Source organism: Xyrauchen texanus, chromosome 38, assembly GCF_025860055.1.
Source record: "Xyrauchen texanus isolate HMW12.3.18 chromosome 38, RBS_HiC_50CHRs, whole genome shotgun sequence".
Lineage (NCBI taxonomy): Eukaryota > Metazoa > Chordata > Actinopteri > Cypriniformes > Catostomidae > Xyrauchen > Xyrauchen texanus.
The window spans coordinates 1,575,884-1,593,473 of record NC_068313.1 but is presented as its reverse complement, the minus strand read 5'-3'; the positions used below and the strand labels follow the sequence as shown (position 1 = coordinate 1,593,473).

Here is a 17,590-nt window from a genome sequence, read left to right as displayed (position 1 = left end):
GGAGGCTCCACCCCCAGTCGGTCCAGCTGACCTGGGATCGGTTCGGCAAGGCCCAGGTAGACCTGTTTGCACTCCTAAGGGAAATTCATCAAAGTTTTTAGAGCAAGCAACGGTAACCAGGGGGTGGCTTAGCGAAGGGTCAGTTGACATGTTTATATATAGTAAAACCATAGACTGTAAAAAAAGATGGACGACGCCCCTTCGCTCTTTTCCACTGGTGAGAACTGAAGCCACAAGTGTCCCGATATGGCGCTGACATCTTGGGACTTGAGTCTGCGCAGTTGCGATTTCGGAACCAGACCTGCGCAGTAGTGAGCAGGAAGTAAAGCTATGAAATCAAGGCCCCGCCCTCACTCTCGCTGAATCAATCGCAAGCACACGCCCCTGCACTTTTGACTTTTGACTTATGACGGTGTGAAATAATGAATTAAAGAAATGTAGATATTATATTTAAAGCTCCAGTCTCCTCAGTCCTCCGAAGATCCCGAAAAAAAGTCTGTTGGTGCTTCAGTGACTACTTCGCTCAGAGAACCTGTCAATCACAGCTGTCAATCATGAGCAGCGTTTTTACTAAAAACAAACTTATTTTGAAAACAAACTCTTGAAATTACATCAACACTTAAGGGGGTGTGTGACGATACTGATGTGTTATCAAGAATATCGATCCTCACATAAAAATATAAATTCTGTAGTTGTTGTTTTTTAACAAGTGATCTTATTATTTAGATTACATGAATATTAATGCATCTCATAAGCTATTTTTTCCTTCCACTCATCTTGATGTGCCAGAAATGCTAAAATACACTAGCAGTCACAGACAGTGCTCACTATTTCATTCATAGCACTCTTTCAAAGAGGGAGCAGTGCTTTCCTGAGGTAATGACAGAAAAACAGCATCTGGAGTTATTCACACTAAGTGAATAATGACAAACCTAGATGTGACATTATATTATAATTGGCTTGTTTTACAGGTTTATTTAAATTCAGAGTTGTTAAAACATTGATAATGATCTTTAATCCTTGTTAATAAATACTACAATTATGAAAACTTATCATTGATTGACTGTAGTAATATTTAATTAACCATTACTAGTGAATATGACTGTAGTAACCAATTTTTTTATTTTTTTTGCCAGTAACCAAGGTTTTGATACAATTAACCATGGTTTTGCTACAGCATTACTGTAGTATCCATATTGTAACTTGGTTTTAGTAATAGTAACCATACAATAATATCTATGGTTCATTTTTATATGTGGCTTATACTAACTCATTTGGCTTCAACAAGAACTCAAGGTGGAACTGACATGCAAGGGTGAGGGTTCTACTTTGTTACCTACTTCGGTTATACTTCATTACCATGGCTATCAAGATGGATAACCTGCTTCGTAATGCTCCACGGCCCCAGTTTCACTCTGCTTCGAAGTCTACAGTCTCAGTACAGGCACAGGCATCACCTGAATCACCCAAATTATGCAAGTTGTTTACACTCGTGTTTCTATGGAGGAACACCAACATTGACGTAATTAAAAATATTGCTATTACTGTGAAGATCCAGGTCATCTCAATGCTGCAAGCCCAAACAAGAAATCAAATTCAGTAGAAATGGATGTCTCTAAAATCACAGCAGTTACCAAATAGCCTCGACTTTCCACAAAGAACTACAGCAGTTTTTGGCTTTACCAATTTCTAGCTCCACTTCATTAGAAACTACAGAATCATTGCAGCACTGCTAACATCATTGCTCAAGGGAAAACCCAATAAGTTCCAATGGACCGACGCTACATTCCAAGCCTTCGCCTCCCTCAAGTCAAACTTCAAGACCGCTCCTAAACTGAAACACCCCGACCCCAATCTTCCTTTCATCATTGAAGTAGATGCCTCTGATTGTGGGATTGGAGCGGCCCTGTCACATCGTCACGGAACCCCCTGTAGGCTTTACCCTTGTGCATTTTTCTCCAGAAAGAGAAAACTTCTGCTGAACTAAACTATGATGTGGGGAACAAGGAATTGCTTTCCATGAAGGCAGCACTCGAAGAGAGGCATAACTGGTTAGAGGGGGCAGTCCACCCATTCAAAGTTATCACTGATCGCAAGAACCTTGAATACATCAAGACAGCCAAGAGATTGAATCCATGTCAAGCCCGACGGTCATTGTTCTTCACCAGGTTCAATTTTACCGTCACTTACCTCCCTGGCAGCAAGAATAGCAAAGCAGAAGCACTTTCACACAGGCATGATCCAACCTCCTCCTGGATCAACCACCATCTGTGATTGCACCGAATAGTTGTGATATCATGGAAGAAATGCAACGAGCACAACGGCACGAACCGTCACCACCTGACTGCCCCCCAACCAAGCACTTTGTACCACAAGCTCTACGTCTGAGAACTATCCAATGGGTCCACACTTCATTGAGCACAGGACTCCCTGGCATCCAAAGAACAATCAATCTGATACATAATTCCTTCTGGAGGCCATTTGAAATTCATGATGTTACCAACTATGTGAAGTCTTGTCAAGTGTATGCACAATCTGAGACCCCCACGGGATTACTCCAACCACTGCCAATACCCCAAATACCATGGTCCACCTTTCCAATGATTTCATCACCGACATGTCAAACTCCAACAGATACACCACCTGTAATTATTGATACACCACATACTGGTAATTATTGACCGATTTTCAAAATCATGTAGACTTGTCCCTCTCAAGGGTCAAGCTAATGCTCTATTCAAGGTTCACAATTCACATCCTGAGTTTGGCAGGCATTATGTAAGCAACTGGACATCAATGTGTGCATCATCTCAGGCTATCACCCCCAAGCTAATGGACAGGTGGAATGTTTAAACCAGGAGATTGGCAGATATCTTCAGAGCTACTGTAGCCGTGAACAGGAGAATTGGAGCGACTTCTTTCCCTCGGATGAATATGCACAGAATTACCTCACTCATACCACTATGGGCCTTACCCCTTTCCAATGCATGCTAGGCTACCAACCCCTGATGTTCCCTTGGTCAAAAGAACCATCTACAGTGCCAATGGTGGACGATTGGATTACGCGGAGCGAGAGGGTGTGGGACAGTGCACATGTCCGGCTACAGTGAGCGGCACCTCCACAACTATAAGCTTGGAGGGAGTGCCTGGTTTTCCACAAGGGATCTCAAGCTGTGGCTACCCTGCAGAAGTATGTGGGTCTGTTCAGAATTATCCATCAAATATACCCAGTTACTTACCGATTAGAGCTTCCTAATAACTACCGCATCTCTCCTTCATTCCAAGTGTCCTTGCTGAAACCGCTCCACCCGGTGTCTGGCCCTGAAATCACGAATCCCGAGCCTCTGCCTCCATTGGAGGTTGATGAAAGTCCAGCGTATATGGTCAGAGATCATGGACTCAAGGCGACGAGGGAGCCAGATGCAATACTTGGTGGACTGGGAAGGCTACGGACCGGAGGAAAGATTGTCCTTGTTGGCTACCCACATATGTCCCTGATCCAAGTGTCCCACCAGGCCCATCCTAATCGTCCACAACAACAAAGTGGAAATCCCAGCAGAAGAAAACTAGGAGTAATGTCTGAGGTTGTTACCCATCCTACCAACCACCAGATGGAGCCCTCTAACATGCATGTACTCCAACTTACCGAGCATTTTTGTTTCTTGATTCATGATATGCCCATTGCCTATTTTTCTGGATTTACAGCTTTTTAGATTACCCTTTGTTTTGTTTGCCTGGTTGGACTGTCTATTTGATTTATTGAATTTATCTGCCTGCTTTTACGACTACGTCTCTCTGCATGCTGTTTTGGATTGTATGCTTGTCTCTTTTAAGGAACTTCCTGCACATGGCTCCTAATACCGTCTCCATGGCCAGTTCATTACAATTAGTGCTAGAAACGAGATGAAATGAATGTGTGTGTAATAATACTGGAGAGATGGGTGTGTGTTGAGGATCAAACACCTCCTGTTGCAGCACACACATTTCTCCATCTTACAGGGACATTTTGTGTAACCAGTGACTGTAATGGAAATCAATCAATATACTTTTACATTAATGCAGATATAATGATCGTTGGTCAATATAAAATATGTAACCAAATGAAGTAATTACTGTTACGATCCCTGGTTGTCTGCCCCGTGTTTCTCATGTCTAGTGTCTTGAACTACAATTCCCATGATTCCCGGCCCTCATCACTGCCAGCACTTTGTCATTGTTCTCACCTGTGGTTAATTCAATCATCATCATCCCTGTGTATTTAAGCCCTGTTGTTTGTTCTTTCATTGTTGGTTGTTTAATGTTGTGGTTGTCTTCGATGTTTCTCCTGCCCGTGCTCTCCGTGGATGTTTTTCATGTTTATATTTTGTTATCCCCTCATGGATATTTTGTTTGTTCCCTGTATTGTTTAGTTATTTTTTAGTTATCCTGTTCACCGTTTGTTTCCTCATTAAAGAACTGCACTTAGATCCTCACTCCTCATCTGCCCTTGTCTAATTCCTAACAATTACAGGTTTTTTTTATGCATATAAACTAGTCATTATTTTGCCACCATAGAAGCAAGTTGGGTCAGAATGACCAGCTAGAATGAAGACTGTGGTGACGAAACTAAGATGATTTTTATTGGATGTGGAGGCCATCACCAAAAGAGATGAGGAGAAGAGAAACTGTTTAAAATATACATGTTCTAAAGTGTAATTTTAGATGCTCTATGGACCTCCTCAGCTTTGTTACTCTGTAATAAAAGTTTTTTTGGAATCAGAACTTTGCGTCTCCAAGAAATCTTTGACTCGACTGTGCTTTGATTGCTGTTTTGGGGAATCTGCCATGACAGTATGGGTGATATTGGCCTAAAAGTACTTGTTAATGGATCGAAAGAAAATAAGTGGTTTCGCTCATCCCTAATTTTTACTGCACAAAATGTATGAACTTGCAATATACAGGTGAAACTCGAAAAATTTGAATATCGTGCAAAAGTTCATTAATTTCAGTAATTCAACTTAAAAGGTGAAACTAATATATTATATAGACTCATTACAAGCAAAGTAAGATATTTCAAGCCTTTATTTGATATAATTTTGATGATTATGGCTTACAGCTTATGAAAACCCCAAATTCAGAATCTCAGAAAATTAGAATATTGTGAAAAGGTTCAGAATTGTAGGCTCAAAGTGTCACACTCTAATCAGCTAAACACCTACAAAGGGTTCCTGAGCCTTTAAATGGTCTCTCGGTCTGGTTCAGTTGAATTCACAATCATGGGGAAGACTGCTGACCTGACAGTTGTGCAGAAAACCATCATTGACACTTTCCACAAGGAGGGAAAGCCTCAAAAGGTAATTGCAAAAGAAGTTGGATGTTCTCAAAGTGCTGTATCAAAGCACATTAATAGAAAGTTAAGTGGAAGGGAAAAGTGTGGAAGAAAAAGGTGCACAAGCAGCAGGGATGACCGTAGCCTGGAGAGGATTGTCAGGAAAAGGCCATTCAAATGTGTGGGGAGCTTCACAAGGAGTGGACTGAGGCTGGAGTTACTGCATCAAGAGCCACCACACACAGACGGGTCCTGGACATGGGCTTCAAATGTCAAACGTCTTACCTGGGCTAAAGAAAAAAAGAACTGGTCTGTTGCTCAGTGGTCCAAAGTCCTCTTTTCTGATGAGAGCAAATTTTGCATCTCATTTGGAAACCAAGGTCCCAGAGTCTGGAGGAAGAATGGAGAGGCACACAATCCAAGATGCTTGAAGTCCAGTGTGAAGTTTCCACAGTCTGTGTTGGTTTGGGGAGCCATGTCATCGGCTGGTGTTGGTCCACTGTGCTTTATTAAGTCCAGAGTCAACGCAGCCGTCTACCGGGACATTTTAGAGCACTTCATGCTTCCTTCAGCAGACAAGCTTTATGGAGATGCTGACTTCATTTTCCAGCAGGACTTGGCACCTGCCCACACTGCCAAAAGTACCAAAACCTGGTTCAATGACCATGGTATTACTGTGCTTGATTGGCCAGCAAACTCGCCTGACCTGAACCCCATAGAGAATCTATGGGGCATTGCCAAGAGAAAGATGAGAGACGTGAGACCAAACAATGCAGAAGAGCTGAAGGCCGCTATTGAAGCATCTTGGTCTTCCATAACACCTCAGCAGTGCCACAGGCTGATAGCATCCATGCCACGCCGCATTGAGGCAGTAATTAATGCAAAAGGGGCCCAAACCAAGTACTGAGTACATATACATGATTATACTTTTCAGAGGGCCTACATTTCTGTATTTAAAATCCTTTTTTTTTTAATGATTTCATGTAATATTCTAATTTTCTGAGATTCTGAATTTGGGGTTTTCATAAGCTGTAAGCCATAATCATCAAAATTATATCAAATAAAGGCTTGAAATATCTTACTTTGCTTGTAATGAGTCTATATAATATATTAGTTTCACCTTTTAAGTTGAATTACTGAAATTAATGAACTTTTGCACGATATTCTAATTTTTCGAGTTTCACCTGTACAAGAAATACACAAAGAATTCTTCTTAATATCCTCTAGTTTAGCAATTTTCACAGGAAAGTGAAAGACAATGCTGAACAAATATAACCAGTGTTATGGTTATCTTTTCAACATTAAATCAATGTCAGAATTAACAAGCAAATCCAATTTTGCCTCAATACCACTGATGAGTCAACATTAAACTATGACTATTGCTAGAGAACATGATGAGCAAAGTGAATGAGCCAAAGCTAAGAACAAGTACCCAAGCAAGAACCAAAATGTTTATTTAAAAAATTAAAAAGTAGTATTTTTGAAAATGTTCATTGCATTTAAAATCTATTTCACATGATTAATCTGACCTCATGTATTTTCTTCAACTCAGTCATTTGCTGAAACTGGACTTAAGTCAGAACGTACAACTGTGAAGGCAGTGGAAATCACAATTTACCATATCACTTGGACTACTATTGAAAGGAATGCAGTGTACATAATGTGAAAAAGAGTGCAAATGTTCTGTATGCATAGAATACCCAGTTGACTATTCCACGACAAGTTTCCCAATGCAGTACACTTAAAATTTCATTTCAGCTGTAAAAGCTGGAAGACTACAAAGAATCTCATTATTTGCTCAGGAAGCCACAAAGACGTATTTTATTAAATAGGCTCGAAAATGCAAGAGTAATGAATTAATTTCCTAGATAAACACTTAATCGAGCAAAGCCTGCAATATAGCAAGGTCATGTGACAACAAAGTAGCATACTACAGCTTTACCTTTTTATTGTTGTACATTAGAATTATATAAAAAAAAAAAAAAAGAAAAAATGCTGCATATAGTATATTGTGCACCCTGCTGAAAAGACCTACTTAAATCTGCATAAGGTGGTTTGCAGGACTTAGTTTGCTGGTTTAAGCTGGTCTAGCAAATATCAGCCAGATGATCTCCCATCCTGACCATAAGTTCCCAAACCCCTCTAAACCCACTGAACAAGACCAGCCTGTCCAGGCAGGTAGCCTAGCTAACCACCTTATGCTTGCTTGAGCATTTTTCTTTTTTTCTTTTTTTAGCAGGGTAGTAGTAGTACATTTCAAACTCAGCATTAGTATGTACTAATCAGTTGCATAGAGCAGGAAGCCTGTAAACGTATTGTAGTGGTTTTTGTCATCACACAGGAAGCAGCCAGCAGGCAGAACAACATCCACATAATCTCCTGCATGCAGCTGGACTGCTAGCACGGCACTGACACTGTCCTCCTGATCCTGGAGGTTATTTTCGCTCGGTGCTGTGAGTGTGCGTCCGTTCAGCCGCAGTCGGGCACAGGCAGCGATGCGTGCTCCGGGTGTACCGGCATCACTATACACTGTCAGTGCCAGGTTGTAGACACCAGAACGTGGAACTACAAATACACCAGTGCTGGTGTTGTACCCATCTCCCAAGTTAATTAAAACACTTGCATACTTCACCACGGAGTCTTCTCGATTTGGGCCCACACAGAGGCGTGTGTCGGTGAGTGCCACAGAGAATGCACTGCGGCTGGCTGCACAAACAAAAGACAAGAAATTCACCAAGGCGACACTTTTCAAGCTAGATTTAAATTTTCTGAAAGAAATAGCAATGGCACCAAAAAAACTGGGTTAAAGTTTTAGGTATGTTTAAGATTAAAGATGCAGTCACAATCCAGGAATTCTGGTTTAATTAACAATACATCCCAAATAACAAATATTAAACTAAATTCAAAATGTTTTTCCAATTTCCCGTGAGAGCATTAAATCTAAATGCACTTTGCATGCCTGGGCAATGTGCAACTGGCCATGGGTTGGAGTGTTTATGCTATCTGTGGGCGTATGCGCAAACAGTGGGTGTAAATTTCACAAAACTATATTAGAGGTTCATGAAAATGAAGTGGTGCAATTTGCTATTTATGTGAGAAATAAGTAATTGCACTTAAGACATCTGAGAACCACATCTATTCTCGGCACAAAGTCTGAACTCAGTCCATGTGTTTTTGCAGTTTGTGGATTCCACCAGCGGATGCCATCAAAGATCATGTTCAAACTCTAGAAATACAATGGCCCATACAATGATGTCCATGACATATACAGTTAATACTAGCCATGGTGCTGTGTGTCAGTAGATCGATCTGATTAATTATACTCACATTCTCTAAAATGTAGGACTCTACATTCAATTAGTGCTGACAAAAAACACCTTTTTCACGTGTATATAAAGAGCATGTCATAGATGTTCACCTGACATTCAAGAAGGATGCAATTACTGCACAAAATAACAGAAGACACAAATGGTCCATACCTACTAAAGTCTTCTGAATGGGCTGTCTTCATTTATATAGCATGCATTTTGCATGCACGATTTTGCCTAGACTTAGCGCATGCTTCATGAAAATACCAAATTGTCATGGCCATGCACGCTGAATTTTAGGCATATTGCATAGCACTGCGCATAAGACATAGTGGTCTTAAAATAGTGCCCACTATCTATCACTTTAGAGCAATGCTATAAACCAAGCAAATCGCTGTATTGCATTTGCATGCACAGAAAAGTGAATGGAGCGCAAAGTCTAGTGTGCCTGCACCATTAGGTCTCGTGTAAATGAAATACTGCATCAGAGCCGATTTGTCGTTGTCATAAAAATCAACATGCATCTTGAATGTGCACAACAATCGATATAATAAGACACTGTCTTTGTACTGTAAAGGCGACTATAAGGTAAAATGGAAGAAATATTCCAAATAAAAATAGTTAAAAAAATAGTGTACTGTAGAGTTATAAAATATACATTAAATAACAAAGATTGAACATTTTAATAAAGGTTCCCTTATTTACTCTGTTAAATTTAGGAAGAAATTTGTCCAAATCTGTTTATTAAGGCAGAAATGCTGAACATAGTTCCCCTTCTGTCGCTCTCTCCATGTTGTGTCGGAGAAGCGACACTAGGGGTCTCTCTTGATCACCGAATATACCTCTGATCTATGAAAAATGGCCAATAAGAAGTTGGCAGCTAGTATTTGCACACCCCGCCCCCGGACATATAGGTACAAAGGTGAGGCAAATACTAGAGTTCATTCAGAAATTTTCTTTGGAGCCGATGGTTGTGCATGCTGTTCGCGTGAGATCACACCAGTTCCAGTATTTCTCTGATGCTCTGCATGCTGTTGGATTGATGGCGCAATACAGCACCGATTTCTCCTTGCACGGCAGTGCAATTGCCCCTGGGCGCTTCGACAGTGCAGAAACCCAAACTCTAAGAGAGTTGTTTAAAAGAGTGATTTTATCTAAAAGAGCAATAGACAGCGGCGTTGAACGTCCTTTTCAGGATACGTCTTTTAAAGACGTGTTTCCGCCTCTGTAGTTTCAGGATGCGGTTGATTTCTCCCCACCTCCGACGGTCATAAAAGCTGGGCTGCGATTACACGCAGGCAGCGTTTTTATGAATAGTCTATGTTTTCAGGGCGAGAACATGGCCATAACAGCATTGCGGTCGTAGGCTTTCTTTTGTCATGAGATAAAGCCACTTCAGCCGCCCCCCGTGCAGCCGCTGGCAATGGAGGCGATTTGGGGACAATGACGGGCTGTGTTCGCCGGGTAAATCCCCGCGAACCAACCGCCTCCCCGGCGCGCTTGCTGGCTTCCGTCCGAGCTCGGGATGAGCGATTTCTCTCCAATGGGTTATGTTCTCAGTGTGAGAACATAGCTGAGGCAGCATTGCTGTCGCATCTGAGCTCGGGCTTCGCGGCTGGCCTTCCGGTCCCTTGAGCTCCCGGAATTGGATGACGATAATCACCACTGCATCGGAGAGAGTTACAGTGGTGTCTGATGTTGATGGCTCGTTTGCGCCGCCACCTTCAGGTCTGCGCGCCCAGCCTGAGCCTGATGCACAGAGGTCCGATATGCTTCCCTGGGTAACGCGAGCGCAAGGTTGGACCGGAAAATCCCGTCCCCCTCCCCCTCACGGCTATTTGATTGGTTCCACGGGCATGTGCGCCGCTCACAGCCACGCACACCCCCCCCCCCCGGTTCCTTTCTTCCCGGACGTGCATGACAAGCTTTCTCGCTCCTCCGCTCTCACTACCTTCGGCGGTAGAGCGGTCCCAGACCACTCCCCTGCATGCCATGGCCCCCTCCTGCAAGTCCACCAGGCCAAGGCACTCCAAAATTTGCACTTGGGTAGTCCTGTTCTTGACGTGCCGCAGGAACTGCACTCGAAGAAACAGTCCTCAGTGGTGAAGAAACAGACGGAGGCTATTTCACACATCCTGCCCTGCTGCAAACCTGCCGCCAGGGGCCATGCCCTGTCTGCTTGCCGAGGGCGTCCTCCTGCGGCTTTCAAGAAAGAAAGAAAAGCACTGCTCTGCCTCAACAAACATGGGCCCAGCTCTCAGCCCCGGCGTCGAGCTCCCCGCAGAAGGTGGACGCCCCCTTATCTCACAGACCCCCTCGAGGACCCGGAAGGCTCCCAGGCGCTCCTGAGATGACCGACCCAGAGACCGAGACGTTAGCTCCGGAGCTGGTAAGACCACTCCGTCCCCTGGTGGGGGGCCGGGAGGAGAATCTTTTGTTGAATTTATTTCATTTGGCCGCACCCCCTAACGGGGGCTGCGGTACTCACATTCTCAATAATAGAGCTATTTCCTTTTTTGTCTCTGGGTCACCTGGCCCGCAAATTCCGTTCTCATGGCACTCTGCCGCCAGGCCTCAACAGTCCCGGCATGCTGGATGCGGCCACAGTCCGCCTTCAGCCCCACGACTGTCCCCCAGCTGGCCGGTTCTGACGAGTCTAGAGGACTGAGGCAGCATCCCAGTTCGAGACAAACGTGTCCTAATCAGGTCAGACAGCACCACTACGGTAGCGTACATAAATCACCAAGGCGGCGTACGCTCCCGCTACATGTCACGACTCGCCCGTCGTCTCCTCCTTTGGAGCCAGACTAGGGTCGCTGCGCTGCCACACAGCTGGTCCACGGGGCTGTTTAAGTACGCATTTCCCCAGTGAGCCTTCTTGCACAGGTGCTGTGCAAGGTCAGGGAGAACGAGGAGCAAGTCACAATAGTGTCTCCATACTGGCCCACCCGGGCCTGGTTCTCGGACCTCGTACTCCTCACGACAGCCCCTCCCTGGCGAAATCCCCTGAGGAAGGACCTTCCTTCGATTCCTCCCTAGCCCTCATGGGTCCGCAGTTCGACGGAGGAACTTGCCGACCCAATCCACTGCGGGTACTCAAATCTACCCTGTACTGGAATAGGTGCTCCACAGGGTGAGGACTCCTACGCGGACTCTTCCTGTGTGTATTTTCCGTGATACGGTCCCCTTATGAGTGGACCCGCGTTTTCCTTGGGTAAGTTTCGGCTGCCCACCGGTCACCGTGTGTAGCAACTCCCCCCCTCGCTGAGGTTGGATCTACCACCGCACCACTTCCACGTGTCGCCTAAAAACACATGTGATGTATTCACCACCTTACCTCCCCAGCTGGGTAGGGATGGTCTCCACAGGGTCTTTTCCCCCTGAAAGAATAGGAAATTGGGTAAGACCCCTTCCCACAGTGCGTGTAAGGGCCCCGGCTGTCTATTGCTCTATGCGAGAAACATAGAGAGAAAAGAGGCCCAGCCAGGCTTGGCCCGTTCCCAGGTTGGCAAGCGTCGCCTTGTTCCCCTCTCAGGGTAACCAAAAGGATTCCGCCGACTTTTGTGGGGCATTGGGGAAGGGTACGTGTAGTCTGATACAGCTGGTCGTCTGGCACGTAAAAAACACCTGCCTGCTCCTGTGTCAGACCACGTACACGGCTCAGCGCATGGCATGATTTAAATTGGACCCCTAGTGTCGCTTCACCGACACAACGTGGAGAGAGTGACAGAAGGGGAACGTCTAGGTTACGAATGTGACCTCCGTTGCCCCGATGGAGGGAACGAGACGTTGTGTCCTTCCCGGCCACGTCGCTGAGCCAAGCCGCTGTAGTGGCCGGACCATTTCCGGCTCCTCAGAAAAATCCTGAATGAACTCTAGTATTTGCCTCGCCTTTGTACCCGTATGGTATGCAGGGTATGCAAATACTAGCTGCCAACTTCTCATTGGCCTTTTTTCATAGATCAGAGGTATATTCGGTGCTCAAGAGAGACCCCTAGTGTCGCTTCTCCGACACAACGTCTCGTTCCCTCCATCGGGGAACGGAGGTTACATTCGTAACCTAGACGTTTCAATATTAAGGTAATCAGTGATTTTTTTTAAAAAAAACCTATATAAAATTATTTAAATAATTAAAAAACAAATTAAGTTTACAAGAAAAGCTTTTAATGGTGGTTATGAGATTTAGTAATCTGTTATCATTATATAGTGCAATAAATGATTGCTATTGTTCAAATTATTGTAAATGAATATATGTGGTTTATTATGAAAAAATATATGTTGGTTCTTTCTGAACTATTGACAAAACCAGTTTTTACTTGATTCAACAGCCCTGTATGACACATCTGCACAGGTTTAACATTTCTGAAGCCTGAGTAATGTAAAAATTAAAACTACCATCAGACATGAAATAAGTGTCTTTCCTGCTTAAATTATTGGTGCATGTACAGTAGATGATTATTTTGTACTCATTCAATTGGTAATTTAAATTGAATAACAGCTGATTTAGATTGAACCAGTTCTTACTAGTTTCAAAGTAAATGGAAAGACATATTTGAGAAGTACTGAAATATCCTTTCACAAACAAACAGTACGTGCTGAAGTGGGGCAAGACGGGTCCCGATTGTCCAATTAGATCTTTCATGGCATTCTTGTTCATATTCTTGATCATATTTGGCCTTATATCGGTCAGAGCGGTTACATTAATGGCAGTAAACAACAGTTTGTGATCAGAGTTTATGTGATCTCTCGGGAAAAGTTGAAAGGCGAAAACAATGACGTGATCCCTGAAATATCATAATTTATGTAAAATCCCTGATCCAAAAAGTGTCTCCTGATCCACCAATCCTGATAGAAATTAACAAACAAAAGATCTAATAATCTTTTGGAAACAGGGTGCATAAATTAACCCAGAAGTGCAGGAGCAGGGCATTAGTTTGTAAATAAGAACTTTATCTAGGCTACTGAGTCATTGTACAGTTCTGAATTATTTACAGAAGTTTAATAGGCTATGTAGGGTTTAGAACAAACCCTAGCTAGACTGTTTAAAGAATATCAATACACACAAACACAACCAACAAAGATTAAGAATGCCATAGAAGGTGGTCTCACCGCGAATATTATTTAACACTGACTGAGCTCTCTCCAGGCCTGTCTGTAGCTCATTTAAGCTCAAGTTAAAGAACATCTCCAATTTCCAAATTTGGTTCTGCATCAGGCAACATCCACACGACGCTGTGTCCATCAAACAAGCTGTGGAGACAAAGAAACATGCGCCATCATCAAATCTGGCTTTTTAATCAAGTTTTTTAAAGGAATGTTGTATTTGTATGGTTTTTCAAGTCACCATCCGCATTAGGATCAGTTTCATAGGCTTCTCCTGGACCATTCCAAGAAAAGGTCTTCTCCTGTGCAAGCGCACATACCAGGAGGGTGAAAATCACAAGAGCTGAAACATGAAAAAGACAGTCCTGTGTATTTCATGTCTGTGTCTTGCACATTGGCCTCAAAAAGAATATGAACACTTCAGACAATCTTAAAAATGTATAAATGTAATTGCATTAGATAACAAAATATCAAAGCAAGTGTTTTAAAATGTCAAAAAAAAAGTTTTTGTGAAAGAAAAACTCAAACATGCTTTAAGCAAACCATTTCACAATAATGTTCATTTTCACAATAGTGTTGCACTTTGTGTTTGTCAAACGTTGGTGGAGCACATTGATATTTAAAAGGAATATTCCGGGTTCAATAAAAGTTCAACTCAATCGAAAGCATTTGTGGCAAAATGTTGATTTCCACAAAAATGTATTTTGCATCATACCTCCTTTCCTTAAAAAAAAATAAAGCAAAAATCAAGGTTACAGTGAGGTGCTTACAATGGAAGTGAATGGGGGGTTTAAAGGTTATAAAAGCACTTCTGTTAAAACTTGTGTATTCATTGCAGGTTTGGGGAGTAGCGAAATACAAGTAACAGGAATATGTATTCCACTACAGTTACAGTTTAAATCATTGGTAGAATACAGTTACATTCCAAAAGTATTTTGATTACTGAAGAGATTACTTTGCATTTTATTGTCATTTGATTCATTTAATATTTAGTCCTTTCAGATTGAAAACATTTCTACATATAAATGATCCAAAGTGCATTTGAACAGCGGTGAAACACTTTCTTATGATGTGTTCATTCATACGAGCAGACAGAGAAGTACGTTTGAAGTAAGTTTGGAGCAGAAGAAATAGCAATAAACCTTGTGTAAATTGTAGCTTTACACTAAACTAAAATGATATTTCTAGCCATTTTACATGCAAATGTGACCAGACACCATCATATTTATTATCAAGAAAATTCACGTTTGATCATAATTTCTTTTTTTCTAGTAAGACCTTTGATATTAGGGCAAAAATCATATTCTTGATAATACGTTTTTATTGTTTTCCAGTAAAAATATCTAAAAATCCTCAAAACTAGATCGATTTGATTAATCTTGTTTTAGAAACAGCACTGCATAAGATATTTGGGTTTTTAGAGAATGTATTTTTAACATGTGTATTTTGAGTTTTTATAGTCAAAACAAGTGAAACAAATCTACCAGTGATGGAAAAAGTAATCCAAAGTATTTAGAATACATTACTGACCTTGAGTAATCTAACGGAATACATTACAAATTACATTTTACAGCATGTAATCTGTAGTGGAATACATGTCAAATGTAACCCTCCCAACCCTGATTATATGAGCTGTAAAGTTAAATTAAAATAAATGTATGTCATTTTAGGGATTTTAACTGCCTTTTGTCATCATGGCAACAAAGTTGTACAATGCAATAAAACAGAAAATGTTAGTAAGCGACTTAATCACACTAAAATCATTGTATTTTAATTTAACTTTACAGCTCATATAATCAGGGTTGGGAGGGTTACATTTGACATGTTTAATCAACACACATATTGTTTACACCTTGTGTATATAGTTTTGAAAGTATGGTAATGTTTACGGATTGACCCCATTCACTTCCATTGTAAATACCTCACTGTAACCCAGATTTGAGCTTTTTTTATATAGAAGGTCGAAAATTTATTTTTTGGCAATCAAATTTTTGACACAAATTCTCTCGATTGAACTTAATATGTACTGAAACTGGAATATTCCTTTATTATGCTGAACTCCATCTGTGGTTACTCTGCTAGAACACCTGTGTGAACTTAATGGGAACTAACTTCATACATCCACAAAAAAATCACCAGAACATCAGCTGATTAAAAATTATTGAGCAAAAATGGCTCATTCAGACATTTCAAGTGTGACTTGTCCTTGAAACATCCAAATACTTTTGAGGGTAACTAAATAGGTGAAGGTTTAAATTAAGTGAAATAAAATGGTCGGTCTCACCCCTCATTCCCTCGGATGTCTGTTGATTGCAGTCTTTCAGGAAGATGTGTTAGCCTCACCTTGAGTAGTCTTGACTATAAAGGGTAGTTTGACCCCACCTCCTGTGTTTGATTCGCAAACACAGGAGGTGGGGCCACTGTTTTCATGTGTTGTATGTGGGGCAGGTATTGTTATTCAGCTCAAACACATTGTTGTTTGGCCATTTTCTCTGGGGTAACTGAGTACACATTCAAAAAATGTGAATGTTCTTTTTAATTTTCAGACACTATAACAAACACCATTGTATTTTTAGATCATATATTGATAGAGTTTTTACTGGAATATGTTAAATTGATACATTCATCAGTGTGTGCGTTTATATATATATTTATTGTATATATACTGTACTACAGTTTGCATGATAAAGATGTGTTTGTACTGTGTTGAAATAAACACTTCAACACCTCAGTATGTATTCTAGGTCTCATGAGAAATCCCATGAGACAAGTCATGAAAGAGGAAAATCAAGTTAGGAAATCAGGGCTAGTTTGAAAACGTCTAGTTACATATGTATCTCGGTTCCCTGAGACGAGGGGAACAAGACATTGCATCACTAAGCTAACACAAATGGGGAGTGCCCTTCCACATGACCTAGTTGAAAACTTTCTACAATAATGCCAGGATTGGCTATGGTCTTTAAGCCTCACCCTTTTAGGGTGAGACAAAGCTGTCCGGTAGAAAAGCGGGCAGGCAAATACCATTCCTCAGAATTTTCGGACTGAGGGAGAAAGAGCACATCGCTCGCACCTCAAAGAACTCTGAGTCTTGTAGTACCTTATGCAATGTCTTTGTGGCAGGGCGGAGGGCGGGGCCGGGTCGTGATCATACACACCCGGTCCCGTATCAGGCTAATCAAGCCTCCGAGAGGGATAAAGGTCGACTGCGGAGGATTGTGCAAGAGAGAGAGATAGTTTACGGACATGTCCGTCATGTGTGTGTTTGTCTTTTTTTGAGTTTGGAATTAAACTATTATTTATATTGAAAAGCCAGTACTCGCCTCCTCCTTTCCATTGACTGCTTTACAGTCTTGTTCCCCTTTTCTCAGGGAACTGAGGTTACATACGTAACTTGACATTGCGTCACTAAGCTGACGCATATGGGGAACAGAGTCCCATCATGCCGCACTACAGGATATAACCTTCCAGAGAGGAAACATGATACTGCAGTCCCGCGGGATGACAACCGACATGAGTATGCCACAAGTGAATGACCCTCATGGTGGACCAGGGGGGTAACACTCAGAATGAATATATGAACTATAGTCATATTATGAATTAACCCCTTCACAAACCCAGTCGGAAAGCAAGTTTATTTGTGGTGAAAGTGCCTGTGACTTGTGGGAAATATAATGGTCTGAATCCAGGCGGTTGTTTAAAAAGTCAGGGAGCCTGTACTTAAAAGGAGGGGCATAAGTATACGTTTGGCCAATGAAATAGCAAGCTCTCTAGACAGAGAGGACTTGCTATGAGAGATGTTATACCTAGGTTGTAGAACCTTGCAAATGTGTTTTGAGAGGGCCGTTCTGCTGCAAATGTCTTGTCATATGTT

The 17,590-nt window shown here is 42.0% G+C and overlaps 2 protein-coding genes across 2 annotated transcripts in view; both read right to left on the bottom strand.

The window, feature by feature from the left end:
* tagln (transgelin) overlaps positions 1-13,697 on the bottom strand; it is a 51,520-nt gene extending 37,823 nt beyond the window's left edge. The window contains exon 1 of the mRNA XM_052110491.1: positions 13,693-13,697. The gene's annotated coding sequence lies outside the window, so the exon portion shown is untranslated. The remainder of the gene's footprint in view (positions 1-13,692) is intronic.
* Positions 7,109-16,036, bottom strand: cbln20 (cerebellin 20). Its single transcript, XM_052110487.1, has 4 exons — positions 16,004-16,036; positions 13,961-14,062; positions 13,726-13,866; positions 7,109-8,014 (listed from the first exon to the last, which is right to left on the bottom strand). The coding sequence occupies exons 1-4, from the start codon at positions 16,008-16,010 to the stop codon at positions 7,587-7,589; spliced, it is 678 nt and encodes a 225-aa protein (XP_051966447.1). The 5' UTR covers positions 16,011-16,036; the 3' UTR covers positions 7,109-7,586.
* Positions 16,037-17,590: the final 1,554 nt, after the last annotated feature.